Below are 17426 nucleotides of genomic sequence, written 5' to 3' on the forward strand. Positions count from 1 at the left end.
GTTAATTGGTCTCTACCTTAACTTTCAGCTCTGGGGTTTGTTGATTGACTTAGTGACTGATGGTTGGTCTCTACCTACCAGGCGGTCCTTAGGTCCTGGATCTTTTAGCTTTGCTTGAGGGACAGGCAAGTTGTTTCCAATGATTCACAATTACAAACAGCAACAGGGTAAACATCCTTCTAACAGAAGCCTTGCGGACATCCTTAATTATTTCCTTTGCATAAGTTCCTGGGCTTAGAATCACTCGGTCAGAGAGAGGGGGAGGCTTTCAGGCGTTTTCTCTGAGTTTCCATAGTGCCAATGAAGCGGAAATGTGAACTTTAGGGCGATGTATTAACTGTGGAGTAACGTACCAAAAGGCTGCTCCAGTCCAGTGGGAGAGCAGAGCCTCCTACATGAAGGAGATTTTAAAAAAAGATGACAGAGAGTTGGGTTGGGTGTGGGAGGTAAGTGATAGACTTGACGAGGAAGAGTCATGGACTGAAACTCTGAATGGAAAAGAAGGCAGTGTTCACTAAACCTTACGTCTTCTTTCTTCTTGAGCAGAGATTATTCTTTAGCTTCTTCATTCAATCTTTCATGGTTTAATAGTTTTGCTTCATGCTAATCAAGCACCTTTTTACAGGTGGGAGGATTTGTCTTGTGTAAGGTAAGGAGGGAGGGGAGTGCTGCGTGGCCGGGAGAGCACCCCCCACTGCAGTCAGTGGGGGCTCTGCAGGGGCCAGAGAGGAGGGGTCCCCGGACTAAGTGCCCCCCAGGTTCACATCCCAGAGCGCCCGAATGTGCTCTGTCAGCAGAACTAGTGCATCTTCTCTAATCCCATAGCTGAGCATCCCGAGCATTTCTTTTTTAAACCAGAGTTGTCGCTGACCGGAGGTCCCAGCTCTGCGTGTGTGGGGTTGGGGGCTCGCCTTCTGAGCCCCAGACCCTGCATCCCACACCTGCGGTCATGCTGCTTTGAGAACCCAGCACGACCCCGGCTCTCTCCAAGGGTGTGGCTCGAGTAGCCTGTGCCGTCATGCTCTGGGCAGTGAGCGTTATCCCCGTGGCCAGGTGGACCGCAGTACCCCAGGGAGTGTGATAGATGTCACTGGTATCAGTTTGGATGCAAACGTGCAAGGGACTCGGTTTCTATGTTTTCCCAGTGATCCCCGTCTGCCTGCCCTGAGCCAGCATCCTCTCCCAAACCTGCCACCCCCCGGCTCTTCTCGCCCCCTTTGAACAACAAGCAAGAGGTACCAGGGAACACGGACAAAGCAGATTTCTGTCCCCTTCCTGTAGACACGGATGGTCCCTCAGCTGCGGGGCAGACAACTGTAACACCCTGGAGATAAATACATGCAGCCCGGCTGGCGTCCAGGCCCCGGAATGGGGTTCTTTCACACCCTCCCCTCCCCTCCTTCCTCTCGGCCCCAGACGCCCCGGAGTCTGAGGCGGTTGGGTGCCCTGGCTTCCTTTCTGGAGACGTGCTTCCTGCCCCATCTCCCGGGACACATCAAGACAGCCGGCCGTGCTCTGGCCCAGAGCAAGTGCTCGGAAATGGAAGAGGCGCCGGCATTGCGCTTTGTTAGGGTTGTCTGAGCATCTCTCAGTGAGGAACAGGAGGCGATTCAGAGCCGAGGGGAACATGGCATCCTCTCATTTGCATGAAGCTTGACGACTAAGAGAACAAGCTAGCTGGTTCCACGCCAGTGCAGTGGCCACGGGCCAGGTGTATTGCCATTCAAATTAATTACTACCAGGGATTTCCCAGGTGGTCCAGTGGTTAAGACTCTGCTTTCACTGCTAAGGGCATGGGTTTGATCCCTGGTTGGGGAGCTAAGATCCTGCATCCCATGCCGTGTAGCCAAAAAAAAAAAAAAAACAACCAAATAAAATGAAGAATTCAGATCTGCAGTCACACCACCACATTTTAACTTGTCAGTAGCCACACGTGCCTTGCGGATGCTGTTTTCAGCAGCACACAGGACATTTTCACCATTGCAGAGAGTTCCAGTGCTTGATTGGACACTGCCCAAGTGCAATGATTTGTGTCTTTTTTTTTTTAAGTTTTTACTGAATTTGTTACTATATCGCTTCTGTTTTGCATTTTGATTTTTTGGCCATGAGGCATGTGGTATCTTAGTTCCTTGACCAGGGATCGAACTGGCACACCCTGCATTGGAAGGTGAAGTCTTTTTTTTTCTCTTTTTGGAAGGTGAACTCTTAACCACCAGACTGCCAGGGAAGTCCCTGACTTGTGTCTTAAACAGCTCGATAGAGATCCAAAGGTGATGTAACAACAACAACATTAAAGTCAGCCCCTGCATATCTGAGTATTAAAACTGAAATGAGGGAGCTTAAATTTAATTAAAACTTAATAGCTGGCAGCCTCCTTTCATCCATTAAACATTGGACTGCTTGCTCTAGGCTGAGGGCTGGGGATTCAAGAATGAAAAATGCACTCAGCCTGATGGGTAAGAAGACTGTGGGCTTCTCGCCTTGTACGTCAGGCAGAAATAAGATGTGGGCTCCGATGTGGGAGGGCAGGTCCTCAGGCAGGCATGGGGAGTTCTGATGGGCAGAAAAGAGCCCCATGAAGATAGAATCTTCGGAAGGGGGATGCTGGGACCATGGGCCCTGTTCCCCGCCCCCACCTGGCTTTGTGCAGAGGCACCCAGAAATGCTGGTGGCAGCCAGGCCTTCTCATAATCTCTGTGGCGAGGTCTCTGTGCTGTCCATGCTCGGCGCTCAGGCCGGGCTGTAACCCCACTTCCCCATCTGGGTTTTCTGGACGTAGCTTTTCCAGATCTTGTTCCAGGTTCTTACTAGCTCTGTAGTGCCTGCTGTTTCGAAGTGCTCAAGAAGAGATGACATGTGTATGAGGCCCCAGTTCTAAAGGGCCCCGGACAGCATCCCTTGAGGGTTTCCATGACATTTCCCTGAAGATCTCAAGAAGCTGGCGAGGGTGCTGTTTCCCGAGCTAGTGCTGAACGCTGGCTGGGGCAGAGGCAGCTGTCACACTCCGGAGAGAACCTTCCAGGGCAAGAAGACAGATTCTCTCCAGCCAGTCTCTAACAGCCCAGAGTGTGAGAGTGTGAAGGGCCAGGCCCCGGCCAGCTCTGAGTCCCCAGCGAGCTGCTGCCGGTCAGGAAACGGTCCCCTTCTGATAACTCCCATTGTGATTTGTCTGCGGAGGATGCTGTTGTCACATTTATTAAAAGCAACCATGGTGTTCTCAGAAACCACTTGCTTTCAAGGGAGTAGCATGTAACTTTAAGAAATCAAAACAAATGACCCCATCAGATAGGATTTGCTGGGCATCTGCAAGAGGCCCGATCTTTCACAAGTGTAACAGTCTCTAGGGGGATCTTCGGGACCACGTGGTGACTGGTGTCCAGTTTGCCAGATGGAGAAGGAAGGCTCACGGAGTTAATGCCTTGACCAGGGTCCATTCCCGCCTTGGGTAATCCGTGCGCACTGGGGCCCTCGGCCAGTTTGTGTCCTCTGGGAAGCAGATGCTAAGACAGAGATAGGAGTTGAAAAGAGTTATGGGGACGGGGAGTAAGGTGGATGAAAGAACAGGGGAGAGGAAACAGGATGGGCAGGGGAAGCCTCAGACAGTGATGCGGGCCTGATAAAAGTCTCAGCCAACTTAGAGGGAAGCTGCTGTGTAGAATAGGGAACTCAGCCTGGTGCTCTGTGATGACCTAGATGGGTGCGATGAGGGGGTGGGAGGAAGGGTCAAGAGGAAGAAGATATAAGTATACTTAACGGCTGATTCACATTGCCGTAGAGCAGAAACTAACACAATATTGTAAAGTAACTGTCTTCCAACTTAAAAAATGCCCTTTGATAAGCCAATGGAAAAAAATATTAAAAAAAAGAATGTGTATATATATATAGATGTACAACTGAATCACTTTGCTGTATAAAAGAAATTAACAACATTGTTAAATCAACTATACTTCAATAAAAATCAATACGAAAAAGTCTCAGCCACCTCAACAGGGGCACCCTCAATCTGCAGCACCCCATATGATCATAGTCAGTCCCCGTGGTTGCCTAGGGAAGGCCTGGCCTCAGCCTGATTGCCTGAAAGGGGCGGCAGCTGGAGGCTGTCAGCTAACTGTCCCCTTGCGGCCCGATGGCATGAGGGGTTGGATGCCTCAGTGGTGGACACGGAGCCCATCGTGTGTGAAGGGCCGTGTGAGGTGTGTCCCTCGGCCTGCAGCGTGGCTGGGATAATCTGTGCTCCTGCTCATCCCGCCGTATCAGCCCGGGCAGTGCTGGGATTCTCAGCTGTTAGAATCAGCCCCGAAGCAGACTCGCAGGGTGCCTCTCCCTGACCTCAGGGAAGTCACAGGTGAGGGGCAAAGGAGGAAGAGAGCTCCCCCCTTACCCTGAGCCGCTGACCAGAGCTTCAACCCTGGTATCTTGTGACCCACAAAGCCTTAAGCCATGTGGGTTTGGTGACCAACCAAAGCAGAGTAAAGTGTTTGATCATCCCCTTTTTTTGCTAGAGGGAGTCTTAGGAAGTGAAAGCAAATCCAAGATTGGTGAGACTCCAGTCTTTGAAACCACAAGGTCACTTGGTCCCCAGTTTCTGCTTTTCTGGGACTCTTGTTGCGAGTTTAAATTTGTAGCAGCAGCAGCCACAGTACTGCTGATCGCTTAGCCCATGTTGAGTACCGTTCTACGTGCTTCATGTGTATTAACTCACATAACGTTCCCTACAGTTGCTTCAGCTAGTCGTCATTGTAGCCTCATTCACAAGGGGGAAACTGAGGCACGGAGGGACAGAGTAGTTGAACTGAGGCCTGCACCTTTGCCTCTCAAGAACGCAAGAGTTAAGAGTTTAGGGCCTCAAGGCACCCCGACATCTGTGTTGTGAGACTCTGTCCTGCTTTCCTGAGAAGGTTCTGGAAGCTTCCCAATGACACCCTTTGCAGATGCTTATTCAGGACCCACTGGCTACCTGTGTGGAGATGCTCAATCCCTTTTGCTTTCCAGAGATGCTCAATCCCTTTTGCTTTCCAGAGATGCTCAATGCCTCAGGAAAGAGGGGCCAGTGATTCTGCCAGGGATGTTTGTAGGGTCTGCTCTCACCCTAGGTCACTGTAAGACAGATATGTCCTAGGAAATATGGAGCGTTCTGGAATATCCCCTGTATCCATCCTAACCTTTCTGGGTTTCTCTCCCTCCATCTGCTCCGTTGAGTGCTCCTGGCTCCCACGGCTTACTGAAAAATTTTCCTTTGGAGAGTAGATGGGGAAGGATGCCACCTCAGCTGGTGTTCAGGATTCACCCCTGGGTTTGTAACATTGTTAAAGAAACCCCCTCAGGCTCAGAATTTCTGTATAAATGGCCAGCAGTTTGAGAGCAAAGATGATTTAGGTCTGCCCCCCACCCCCTGCAAAGCTCAGCATCAAAAAGGCATGGAATGAATTTCTTCCATCTCAGTACATCCGTTGGTGTGTTGAAGCTCTCCCAGCCCTTCTGGACTGTCTGGCCTGGAAATGCTGCAACACGCACAGACCCCAGAGCAAAGTTGGCTGTGTGCAGGCCGCCCCGAGGGCAGCAGTGCACAGGTCCTCGCATCCCTTCTCCACCAGCGCGGGGCCTGGAGTGGACGTTCTACACTCAGGGGAGTGGGGTCCTTCCTGACTCTGCCTTCCTATGGCCCCTGGTTCCCTAGGAACAACCAAATCTGTGGTCTGGGCCTTAGCAGGGGGGCTGCCGAGATGTACAGTGGCCCTGCCAGCCTGACCTCGCCCCCATTCAGAAGCTGTGTGTTCTTAGCAAGTTACTTCAGGTGTTTGAGCCTCAGTGTCTCTTCTGTGAAAGAAGAACAAGGAGAGTTTGTGCCGCAGACATTGTGGGGGGAATTAAATGCGATTATGTCTGCAAAGCCTGAAGCATGACATGCACCATGCACCTGGATAAATCTGAGTAGCTGTTTCTTACTGTTTCTTTGATCCAACATTCCAAGCTAATGGTCTTCATCCTGACTTCAGATGCTAAAATTTTGCTTTCAGAGCATTTGTTGATTCATTCATTTATCAAAATTTGAGTGTCAGCACTCCATACAGAAATAAATGAGACACTGTTTATTATGTGTCGTCTCTAAAATTTTGGTCATGCTCGGCATCAATCTGCATTTTTGTTTATTTATTCATATGGCTGTTTCCAAAGATCTGAGTTGGCTACTTTAATAGGAGACTTGTGGGATTGTAAAGCCTGGAGTTTTTAAAAGTCTTTTTAAAAATCCAAGTGTAATTGGTTTACAATATGTTTCAAGGGTACAACATAGTGATTCAATGTTTTTATAGATTATACTTCTTATAAAGTAATTATGAAATATTGACTATATTCCCTGTGCTGTTCAATATATGCTTGCAGCTTATTTATTTTATATACAGTAATTTGTACCTCTTTAGGGCTTCCCTGGTAGCTCAGGCAGTAAAGAATCTGCCTGCAATGCAGAAACCTGGGTTCAATCCCTAGGTCAGGAAGATCCCCTGGAGAAGGGAATGGCTACCCACTCCAGTATTCTTTCCTGGAGAATTCCATGGACAGAGGAGCCTGGTGGGCTGCAGTCCACGGGGTTGCCAGAGTCAGACACGACGGAACGAGCAATACACACACAATCTCCTACCACTATCTTGCTCCTCCCCACTTCCCTCTGCCCTGGGGTAACCACTAGTTCTCTACATCTGAGTCTATTTCTGTTGTGTTATATTCATTTGTTTGTTTTATGTTTTAGGTTCCACACATGAGTGATAGCATATAGCACAAGTCTTTTTCCGACTTACTTCACTGAGCATAACACCATCCAAGTCCATCCATGTTGTTGAAATTTTGCCATTTGCTTTCTTTCCTGTGGCTGAGTAATATTACATTGTACATGCACCACCTCTTCATCCATTCATCTGTCTGTGGACACTTAGGTTGCTTCCGTGTCTTGGCTATTGTAAATAATACTGCTGTGAATATTGGGATGCATGTATCTTTTGGAGTTAGTGTTTTTGTTTTCTAGGAATAGAGTTGTGGATCATATGGTGGTTCTAGTTTGAGGTTTTTAAGGGACTTCCATGGTGGCTGCACCAGTTTACGTTCCCACCAACAGCGTAGGAGGGCTCCCTTTTCTCCACATGTGTTATCTGTGGTCTTTTTGATGATGGCCGTTCTGACAACTGTGCGATAAAGCCTGTCATTTTGTCTGGCTCTTCTCTCAGAGAGCAGATCGGAAGCCATTCCTATTCTGGGGAGCCCTGTCCTTCATGCCAGCATCCAGATAAGTCTGGGAGGTAGATTCACACTTCTAAGGAGCTGGTGAGGATTTTAGCCAAAAAAAAGTAAATGTAAAAATATTGACCTGTTTTTCTAAGAGAAGAAAAATTTTCACAAGAAGCCAACAGGAGGACCTCAAAAGGCAGGTCTCTGGAGTTCTGCAGCTCGCTCTGCCTCTCAGATTTTAACGTCTGCCTGATGCTGTCAGGTGGGGAAGGAAAACCTCAGCTCTTTGCCATGTTTCCTTCTCTGGGTGATCTACCAGGGCCTGAGCCCCTGGCCGGGGCAGCAGCCTCTGAGGACCCTCTATTCCCATCCAGGGCGGCCAGGGGGTTTAATGACTCTGCGAGGCGGGCCCCTCCCTGTGACTCTGTTCTTTCCCAGTTGGTCATGGAATTCCACCAGTTTCCCTCTCAGGGAGTGCAGGATTTGGCGTGGTCAGGTGGCTTTCCTGGCTCCGGCTCATCCACTGCTCAAGTCCTTGCTGTGTTTAGCCTAGGAAAGGATGTGGAGTGATTCCTGGGGTTTCCCTGAGGTGCGGTGGACACGCAGCGATTGAATTCCACTCCTGTAACTAAAACATGGGTCCCCGGGGAAGTTTTGGTTTGGGGATCAGATGCCTGAAAGCAAACCTAATGGGTTTAAGGTTTTTAATCCCCACTTGCCGTCCTTGATCTGGCTGTAATTTCGCCCTGCGGAATCACTGCCGCGGTATTTGTGGGGAGGGAGGGAGCCTTGGGGACGATGTCAGCTCCAAGCCTTCCCCAGGAGGCAGCTGTGGTTCACCCCTTTCCTGCCACCTGTGTCCCTGGGGAATTGACCCGTGGTTTGCTCTCCGAGGGTGAAGGGTAGGTTCAGAGCTGGATGGGTGGCCAGATGGGAGCCCTGGTGACCAGCTTCCCCCCACACTGGTCAACCAAGGAAGTGGCTGTGTTGGAAAAATGGAGTGCACTTAAACTGCCACATAGGAGGGAGTTCAGAGGGACTGGAAGGAGCATGCCCCTAGACATGGACCCCTGGGTTCAAAGCCCGGCCCTGCCACTTACGAGCAGTGTGCCCGTCATCTCAGCAAAACACACGAGATGCTGCCTGGCAGGATTGCCTTGGACAGGAGATCAGACAATCTACTAGCATGGCTGGGGTCGGCAGATGAACAGATGGGTCCACATATCCAGATAGGTGCGTGAACTGCTCATTTAGAGAGGCAGCACCTTATTGTAGTTTTGATTTGCATTTCTCTAGTCATTACCGATGTTGAGCATCTCCTCATGTGCCTATTGGCTCTCTGTACGTCGTCTTTGGAGAAATGTCTGTTTAGGTCTTCTGCCCATTTTTTGTTGGGATTGCTCGTTTTTTGTTGTTGTTGAGTTGTGTAAGCTGTTTGTGTATTTAGGAAATTAATCCCTTGTCAGTCGCATTGTTTGCAAATATCTTCTCCCATTCTGTAGGTTGTTTTTCCATTTTGTTTAGGTTTCCTTGTTGCAAAAGCTTGTAAGTTTGATTAGGTCCCATTTGTTTATTTTTGCTTTTGTTTCTAATGCCTTGGGAGACTGACCTAAGAATACATTGATACAGTTTATACCAGAGAATGTTTTGCTTTTATTCTCCCCTAAACATCAAGGTCCTATTGTATAGAACAGGGAACTGTATAATCAATATCCTGTGACAAACCATAATGGAAAAGAATATGAAAAAGATTATATATGAATAGCTGAGTCGCTTTGCTGTAGAGCAGAAATTAACAAAATATTTTAAATCAACTATAAATAATGGCTTCTCCGGTGGGTCAGCTGGTAAAGAACTTACCTGCCGATGCAGGAGACACAGGATGAGGGTTTGATCCCTGGGTGGGGAAGATCCCCTGGAGAAGGAAATGGCAACCCACTCCACTATTCTGGCCTGGAGAATCCAGGGCTACAGATTGTGGGGGTTACAATCCATGGGGCTACAGTCCATGGAAGTTGCAAAGAGTCGGACACAACTGAGCACACATTACTTCAATAAAATTTCAGAGCGGCAGGGCGGGGCTGGGCGAGGGAGTGGGGGTGGCTAACCTCTGGGCAGCACTTTTGCGCCAGCAAAGTGGATGTTCTAGGAAAGCAGGAAGGCGATTGAAGTTTAGCCTCATGGGGAGGAGAAAGGCCTCCTCTCATCCTTTGGGGATAGAGCCTCTAATCCAGATTATAAGCTCAGGGCCACCTGCAGAGCATCAGGTGCCTTTTCCAGACAAGGTCATCACATGTGTGAGCGGCTGGCACCTGTCGGCTCCCCTTTGCTCCTTTCTGGCTGACGTGGGGAGGGCAGAGTGGGCGAGTGGTCACTGCACCCGACTGCCAGGGTGCTCACATCTCTCTGTGCTCAGGTAAGTGCCATGACCTTGTGTGGCCGCCTGCTTCTCCCTCTGTAAAGGAGGAGTAATATCAGTGCCTCCTGCAGGCTTGTGGTGAAGACGAAATGCAGTTCAGCCCAGAGGGAGCCTAGCCCAACACCTGCACACTCCCCATGCCCAACACAGGCTGGTGGTCTTTGTAATTAGGAACCCGAGGTCTGAGTTAAGGAGGAGACTCTGGGAAGTGTCTGGGAAGTTTCTCTGCATCTTTAACTAGGAGTGGGATAGAGGAGAGCTTGATTCTCAGGGGTCGTCTGTTCATACTGGCCCCAGATGAAAGTGATTGTAATTAGTGTAGGTGGTTCTAGAACCCTTCTTAGAAGTCACTAGGAGAGTTTGTAAAAAATGCATGTTCTTTTTAAAAAAAGATTTATTTTATTTTTGTATATTTGTCTGGCTGCGCCAGGTCTTAGTTGTTAGGTGCAGGATCTTTGATGTTCGTGGCAGCATGAGGGATCTTTAGTTGTGGCATTTGAACTCTCAGTTGCGACATGTGGGATCTGGTTCCCTGACCAGGGATCAAATCTTGCCCTCTTGCACTGGGACCTCGGAGTCTTAGCCACTGGACCCCCAGGGAAGACCCAGAAAACACGTTCTGATTTAGTGGAAAGGGGATGGAGCCTGAGATTCTGCCTTCCCCTTATTCTCCCAGTTGTTTTCCGTGCTGCTGCTCTGAGGACCACAACTTGAAGTAACAAGCAAAGGTCTGAAGCAGCCACATGATTTTTCATGGGGAGCCTGTTGGTGGGGACGCTCGGCTCCTTAAGATGGTAACTGTACAGAAGAAAGAAGCATCTTATTGTCTTAACAAGAGTGCCAGGAAAGATTTTTGGTGGGGGACGGGGTGGGCATTTAAAATGGCCCGTATGCCTATGTAACTCAGAATGAGAGAAAATGCGAATGTCATCTTTTCAGTGGTATGCCCTGAACTCTGTCCTCTCTCTCAGGATCAGCCTGGCTGATAGCCAGCTGAATTAACTTCAGAAGAGGCAAGCTCATTAGCTGGCCTGTGGAGCAGCCTCACTGGCCTGCAGCCTAGGTAAAGAGCAGCGCCAGGCTGTGGAGGAAGCCACGATGTTCTGTAAACACAGAGATACAGGCTTGTCCTCCCTCGAGCCCCCCTGTGAATGTCAGGCACACATGTGCACATATGCCCCCTTATCTCTTGTTTCATTTCCTGTTACACAGGATTTGGGGGGAAACTCCTCCTCCAAGCAGCTGATTAAGAGTTTGAACCAAACGGTGGTTATCGGGTGCTTCATCAGCCGTTGTTGTTGGAACCATCGAGTACCTTGGGCTTCGAAGGAAAGTATGATTCAGCAGATACTTTTTCCAAAATTTTTTCCTTCTTTTCTATTTTTGGGCTGTGCCACACGGCATGTGAGATCCTGGTGTGCTGACCAGGGGTCAAACCTGTGCCCCCTGCAGTGGACGTGTGGTGACCCAACCCCTGGATCACCAGGGAAATCCCCCTTCTCCAACTTTAGATTTTGAAATAAATTTTTGCTTATCTGTCTCAGCTCTCAGCTGGGAGAACCCACCCTGGGATTTAAGCTTTCCAGGTTGGATACCCAATAGAGGAAATAGACCACTGTTTCTTTCTTTTTTATTTTAAATGTAGGTCTGTTTTTTGGCTGTGCCATATGGAATGTGGGATCTTAGTTCCCTGACCAGGGATTGAACCTGTGACCCCTGTATTGGGAATGCTGAGTCTTAACCACTAGACCACCAGGAAAGTCCCCTGCCATTGTTTCTTGCAGCCATTTCCCTTCCTTCCTTTGTGCATGATGAATTCTCCCCCTTACTTAGTTCTTGTGATTTATTATTATTATTTTTAGCAGCATCTATTGCAGTTGGCATTTATTCATTGTGCTGATATAAATTTGGAGTTGGTGGGAATTTCTGGACCCAGCTCTGTCCCATGGGACTTTCGGAGTGAAGGAGGAATTTGATGTTTCCCAGCTCCTGCAGTCTGCCTTGTGGAAAGGTGGTGGGTGTTTCAGCATAGAGATGGCAAACTACTAATTCCTCTCCCCTGTGCAAACGCAACCAGCATCGGAGAGAGCCACCCTTGGCCCGCTCCGGTGCCTCCAAGCTCAGCCCCCAAAGCCAGGGGAGACATTGACCCCTTGATGTGGCTTTCTCCTCAGTGGAGTTTCCTTCGGAGGGTCATCCTGCATTTGAGTGAGAGCAGCCATGGATCGGCCCAGCTGCCCTCGTGTGGGTGATGGAGGCAGTGTGGCGTGCTCGGGAAAGTGCTTGCTAAGATTTCCAGAGGAGGTGGGTTCCAGCCCCGCTTCTGCTTGGGATTCTGCAGCTGTGGCCCGTCCTGGAGATCCTGAGGCTGGGAGTTGCCCGATGAGCGCTGGGTGCGGGGGTGGGGGTGGGGGGCGCAGGTCCTGGGGTGTTTCTGAGCAGCAGCAGGCAGCTTTTAGGAAGGCCCACTGTTGGGGGCCCGGCTCCTGTCACACCCAGTGTGGTGTGATTCGATTCTTCACAGGATCAGATATACAGACTCTCTAAGACTGAGCTGGAAAGAAAGGCTCCAGTAAGGAGACCCTTCCTGTCCCCTGGGGGTTGAAGGATTGAGCACAGGGACCCACGTGCCTCCTTATGAACCTGACAGCACGTCTCTGAGCAGATGAGGGTGGTGTCCCGTGTGGGCTCTGCCAGCCTTTGCTGAATGACCGTCTGAGGATCTCAGTCCTCCGTGGTCTGATCTGAGGATCTGCACCCCTTTGCTCAGCCGGAGTGTCAGAGGGAAGCAGCGTCATTCTGAGACCAGAGTTGGGGTGAACATTTGAGATCCCAAGATGAGGGTGGCTTTCAGAAACAAGTGAAAGGAGCCTGCTTCAGCTTTCTGCTGCCCCAGGGAGGCTGCATAAGGTCCCTCTAACCTGTGCTATTAGTCACCTTTTCCAGAGATGCGTGATGGAGAATGCATTCCGTTCCCAGGCCAGTTCCCAGGGACATGAGCTTTTTCATAACATGCCTGATACTCTTGGGAGGGGAATTGCATCTCCTTTCTGGGCTGCGTGAGATACGGGGCGACTCACAGAATCAGATATAGGCTCTCGTTCCGCTGAGCAAGTGGTTTGGCACTGTCTGCTCTTTAAGCATGAGCTTACCATTCTGTAACCATGAGTTACCATTCTGTTTAAAGTTTCATTGTACAGGTCCTTGTAGCTCAGCGCCAGCTGTGCCTGACCAAGGGTGCCTGGCATTCTCTGCTACAGCTCTTCCGTGGACTGCTTTCCAGAAACTAGGCACAAAACTCTAGGTCAGAATTGTTTTTGTAACATGTTCTGTACCCAAAAGTGTCTCTCCATCATCTTGGCACGTCTTGCTGTTCTCCTCCGGGGAGTAGGGTCCTGCTGGGGACAATGGTTCATCTCTAGGGCAGGCTTGCCTTGTGGCTCAGTGGTAAAGAACCCGCCTGCCAATGTAGGAGATGCAGGTTCAATCCCTGGGTTGGGAAGATCCCCCAGAGGAGGAAATGGCAACCCACTCCAGTATTCTTGCCTGGAAAAACCCACGGGCTAGGAGGAGCCTGGTGGGCTACAGTCTGTGGGGTTGCAAACAGCTGGACACGACTTAGCAACTCAGCAGCAACAACATCCTCAGGGCAGCTTTTTGGTTCAAAATGAAGGATGTACAGCCATGTCTTGCCCTGTTGTAGGCAAACTCATCTAGCTCTGGTGTGCCTTGGGCTAGAGGTTGTAGTTTATAATTTCACACTGTTGCTACCTCTTTCCTATCACCCTGAATGTACACATCGTGGGGGGAGGGGCAAGAGTGGAACACAGTAGAAATGGCATGTCTAAACTTCTCATTTTTTCTTTATTCATAAAATTTTTAATGAATTTTTACAATTTTAAATTATTCACAAATTTGTATAAACACCACTCAGGTTGATTTTCAAGCAACTCCCTCCAGAAACCCTCCTTCCTGGTTACACCTCCCCTTCTCCTCCTGAGAGGTCAGTGTGTTCCTGACCTCTGACATCACCCTTAAATTTCACCTGCTTTTGAATGTCAGATAAATGGACCCTGTATTTTTTGCTCAGTGTTTGTGAGATTTGTCCATGAGGGTGCAGTTGACTGTTCATTGATTTTTCATTGCTGTATAGAATTCTGTTTCTACACCACAGTTTAGTTATGTATTCTAGCATTGATGGCTCTTAGGGTTTCTTCTAGTTTGGGGCTGTTACCTATGCAATATTTTGCGTGTCTCCTGTAGATGTATGCGTGCATTTCTGCTGGGTATGTTCCTAGAAATCGGTTTGCTGGGTCCGAGGGCAGGCACCTGTGTAGCTTTCTCAGGAACTGTTGGTTTGTTTTGCGAAGTGGTTGTGATCGTTCACATTCTGACCAGGAAGGGTGAGGGTCCCAGGTGTTCCGTGTCCTTGCCAGCACTTGGCATTTTCAGTCTTTCTGGTTTTTTCAGTCTTTCTAGAGGATGTGAAGTGGTGTCTCTGATGACTGATAGAGTTGAGCATCTTTTCATATGTTTATTGGCCACTTTTCCTTTGTCAAGCATCTGTTCAAGTCTTTGGTCTATTATTCGTTGTTGATTTGGGGGAATTCTGTATACATTCTGGATAGGAACCCTTTGGCGGTATGTGTTCTCAAGAAAACTCAGATTTTCTCTAGGCACGTTAAAATCGTGACGGGTTCACAGTAGGAGACCCTTCCTTCTGCCTCCTCCCACCCCCCGCAGCACTGTGGAATGCTGGGGAACGTCTCCCAGAGAGCATTCAGACAACACCCTCATGGCTGGGTGAGGATTTAGCACTGGCTGTACTTGCCTGGTACTAGATTGTGACTGAATGCCGTTTCTTCTTGATGTGCAGGGTCCTTGTGGGTGCACCAAAGGCGGATTCCAAGTACAGCGCTTCAGTGAAGTCCCCTGGGGCTGTGTTTAAGTGCCGCGTCCACACCAACCCTGACCGGAGATGCACCGAACTGGACATGGCTCGAGGTGGGTAGATTTTCACTGCCAAGATGGGGACGGGCTCTGCACCCTCATACTTGCCTCTTTTTCTCCCTGATCATCCACTTTTCCTTCTCTTACTCATTCCCTCCTTCCCTCCCTCCCTCCCTTCCTTCCTTCCTTCCATCCATCCACCCATCCATTCATCATGTGCTGAGTACTGATTACTTCCTACACACTGGGACATACCAAACAAACATCCTGCTCTCCTGCGCCTTACCAGTTAGTAGGTAAAAGAGACATTAAAACAAATAAAGATCAGAGAAGAGGGGAGGTGAGTATTTGATCTGATCTAGATTGGAGGGTCTGGGGAAGTGACTTTGACACTGCACAGCGTTTAGCTGGGCAGGTTCTGGAGGCAGAATCTCCAATGGGAGGAAAGTTTGTGGCATTTTAAAATGCAGAGCAACAACATCACTCACTATCAGAGAAATGCAAATCAAAGCCACAATGAGGTACCATTACACGCCAGTCAGGATGGCTGCTATCCAAAAGTCTACAAGCAATAAATGCTGGAGAGGGTGTGGAGAAAAGGGAACCCTCTTACACTGTTGGTGGGAATGCAAACTAGTACAGCCACTATGGAGAACAGTGTGGAGATTTCTTAAAAAACTGGAAATAGAACTGCCATATGACCCAGCAATCCCACTCCTGGGCATACACACCGAGGAAACCAGATCTGAAAGAGACACGTGCACCCCAATGTTCATCGCAGCACTGTTTATAATAGCCAGGACATGGAAGCAACCTAGATGCCCATCAGCAGACGAATGGATAAGGAAGCTGTGGTACATATACACCATGGAATATTACTCAGCCGTTAAAAAGAATTCATTTGAATCAGTCCTAATGAGATGGATGAAACTGGAGCCCCTTATACAGAGTGAAGTAAGCCAGAAAGATAAAGAACATTACAGCATACTAACACATATATATGGGAGTTAGAAAGATGGTAATAATAACCCTATATGCAAAACAGAAAAAGAGACACAGATGTAAAGAACAGACTTTTGGACTCTGTGGGAAAAGGCGAGGGTGGGATGTTTCGAGAGAACAGCATGTATACTATCTATGGTGAAACAGATCACCAGCCCAGGTGGGATGCATGAGACAAGTGCTCGGGCCTGGTGCACTGGGAAGACCCAGAGGGATCGGGTGGAGAGGGAGGTGGGAGGGGGGATCGGGATGGGGAATACATGTAACTCCATGGCTGATTCGTGTCAATGTATGACAAAACCCACTGCAAAGTTGTGAAATTGTTGGCCTCCAACTAATAAAAATAAATGAAAAAAAAATAAATAAAATGCAGAGCAAGCCCAGCATCCCTGGAGTGGTGAGCAGGGGACCATGGAAGCAGGGGAGGATGGCATGGTGAACTGGGGTCAGGTGTTAGGATTCTGTTTTATGTACAAGATGGGAGGCCATTAAAAGCAATGTTAGGTTTTATGATTTAAGTAGGCAAAGATATGATTGATAGGTGTTTTTAAAAGCCCTGTTGGTCTGGTGGAAAGTTCATCATCTTTGGATGTCAGATCTGCCTGGGTCGGAGCCCAGCTCTGCCTGTTACTTGTTGGGACTTACTGGATGTCTTAGAGCCTCTTTGGCCTCCGTTTCCTCACCTGTAAAATCAGAAGGATGATAGCTATCTCACAGGGATTACTGTGAGAGGACTCATGGGACAATAGAAGTGAAGACAGAACTGTGCTTGGCACAGAGGCGGTTCTCAAAGTAGCAGTTATTTTACGGTAGTCATCACTTCGCGTCCTCGATTTCACCAAAGTCCTTTCTCCTCAAGACCTTCTATTATTTTTCTTAAATGAGGAATTGTCATGCTTTTCTTTAGCAGAATAAGAGGGGTATCCATGGCATTCTGTGTGACTGGTTTGTGGGCTGTAACTGGTCCATAACAAATTAAGGAGCTTACTTGGTAATATACCTCAGCGCCTTGCTTCCTTGGTGAAAAGTCCTGCTATGAAAAAAAGTCGGACGAATTAAACAACATTCATGGTGGTGGAGTCAATTTACGTCTTGTTGCAAGTCCCTCATTTATGGGCTGGTGATGTGGTAGGCGCGGGCGTGCAGCTGTTCCCTGAGACCCTTAGCGCGACTGTTAGAGGCCGCGCTCCGCCAACGGCCGGCGGGGCGGTGTTCTTCTCAGTGAGGAGTGTGGTGAGAGGCGGACGTCGGCCTTCTCCCCGGCCCTCCAGGCCCTCGGCCTCAGGCAGCAGGTGAGGCGGGGCCCCAGGGACAGGCCGAGGGCTGTGTCCTGCAGGCTCCTGAGCCGTCGTCACGGCCTCCCTGGGTTGAAGTCTGAGCAACCCGGCCCCCATTTGGGCGGCCTCAGGGCCGCTGGGTGCTGGGTGCCTGGCTCCCTCAGCAGTGATGGCCCCGCGGGGTCTGGGCACTCGACCCTGAGGGGGCCTGGGGCCGAGAGCCGCCTCCTCAGCTGGGCTGGACACTGGCAGGAGGACCCGGGCTGGGGGCAGGACCAGCGCTTGGGCATGGGCCGGGCCTGCTCGGGGACCCCTCCTCACAGGCCAGGCCTGGCCCTCGGAGGATGAGAGTTGAGTTTTGGGACCTTGTCCTTTCTTGTCACAACAGAGAATAACATTGGTTTGGGGGAGGTTTATGGGACCTGACCTCAGGAACAAAGGATCTGACACCAAGAAGTTTGTCACAGCCCCTCCCTCACTTTTCCTAGGAAAGGCCTTTGCTGAGAGCTTTCTGGGAGTTTGGGGTTTTAAGGCACGAGCCACCTGCCTCCTTGCAGGGC

General features: G+C 49.5%; 1 protein-coding gene across 1 annotated transcript in view; it reads left to right on the forward strand.

Annotated features, from left to right (window-relative positions):
- Positions 1-17426, forward strand: part of ITGA9 (integrin subunit alpha 9) — a 347247-nt gene that overhangs the window by 3715 nt on the left and 326106 nt on the right. The window contains exon 2 of the mRNA XM_043885509.1: positions 14514-14641. Within this exon, the coding sequence (XP_043741444.1) occupies positions 14514-14641 (128 nt within the window). The remainder of the gene's footprint in view (positions 1-14513; positions 14642-17426) is intronic.

This window comes from Cervus elaphus, chromosome 24 (assembly GCF_910594005.1).
Source record: "Cervus elaphus chromosome 24, mCerEla1.1, whole genome shotgun sequence".
Taxonomy (NCBI): Eukaryota; Metazoa; Chordata; class Mammalia; order Artiodactyla; family Cervidae; genus Cervus; species Cervus elaphus.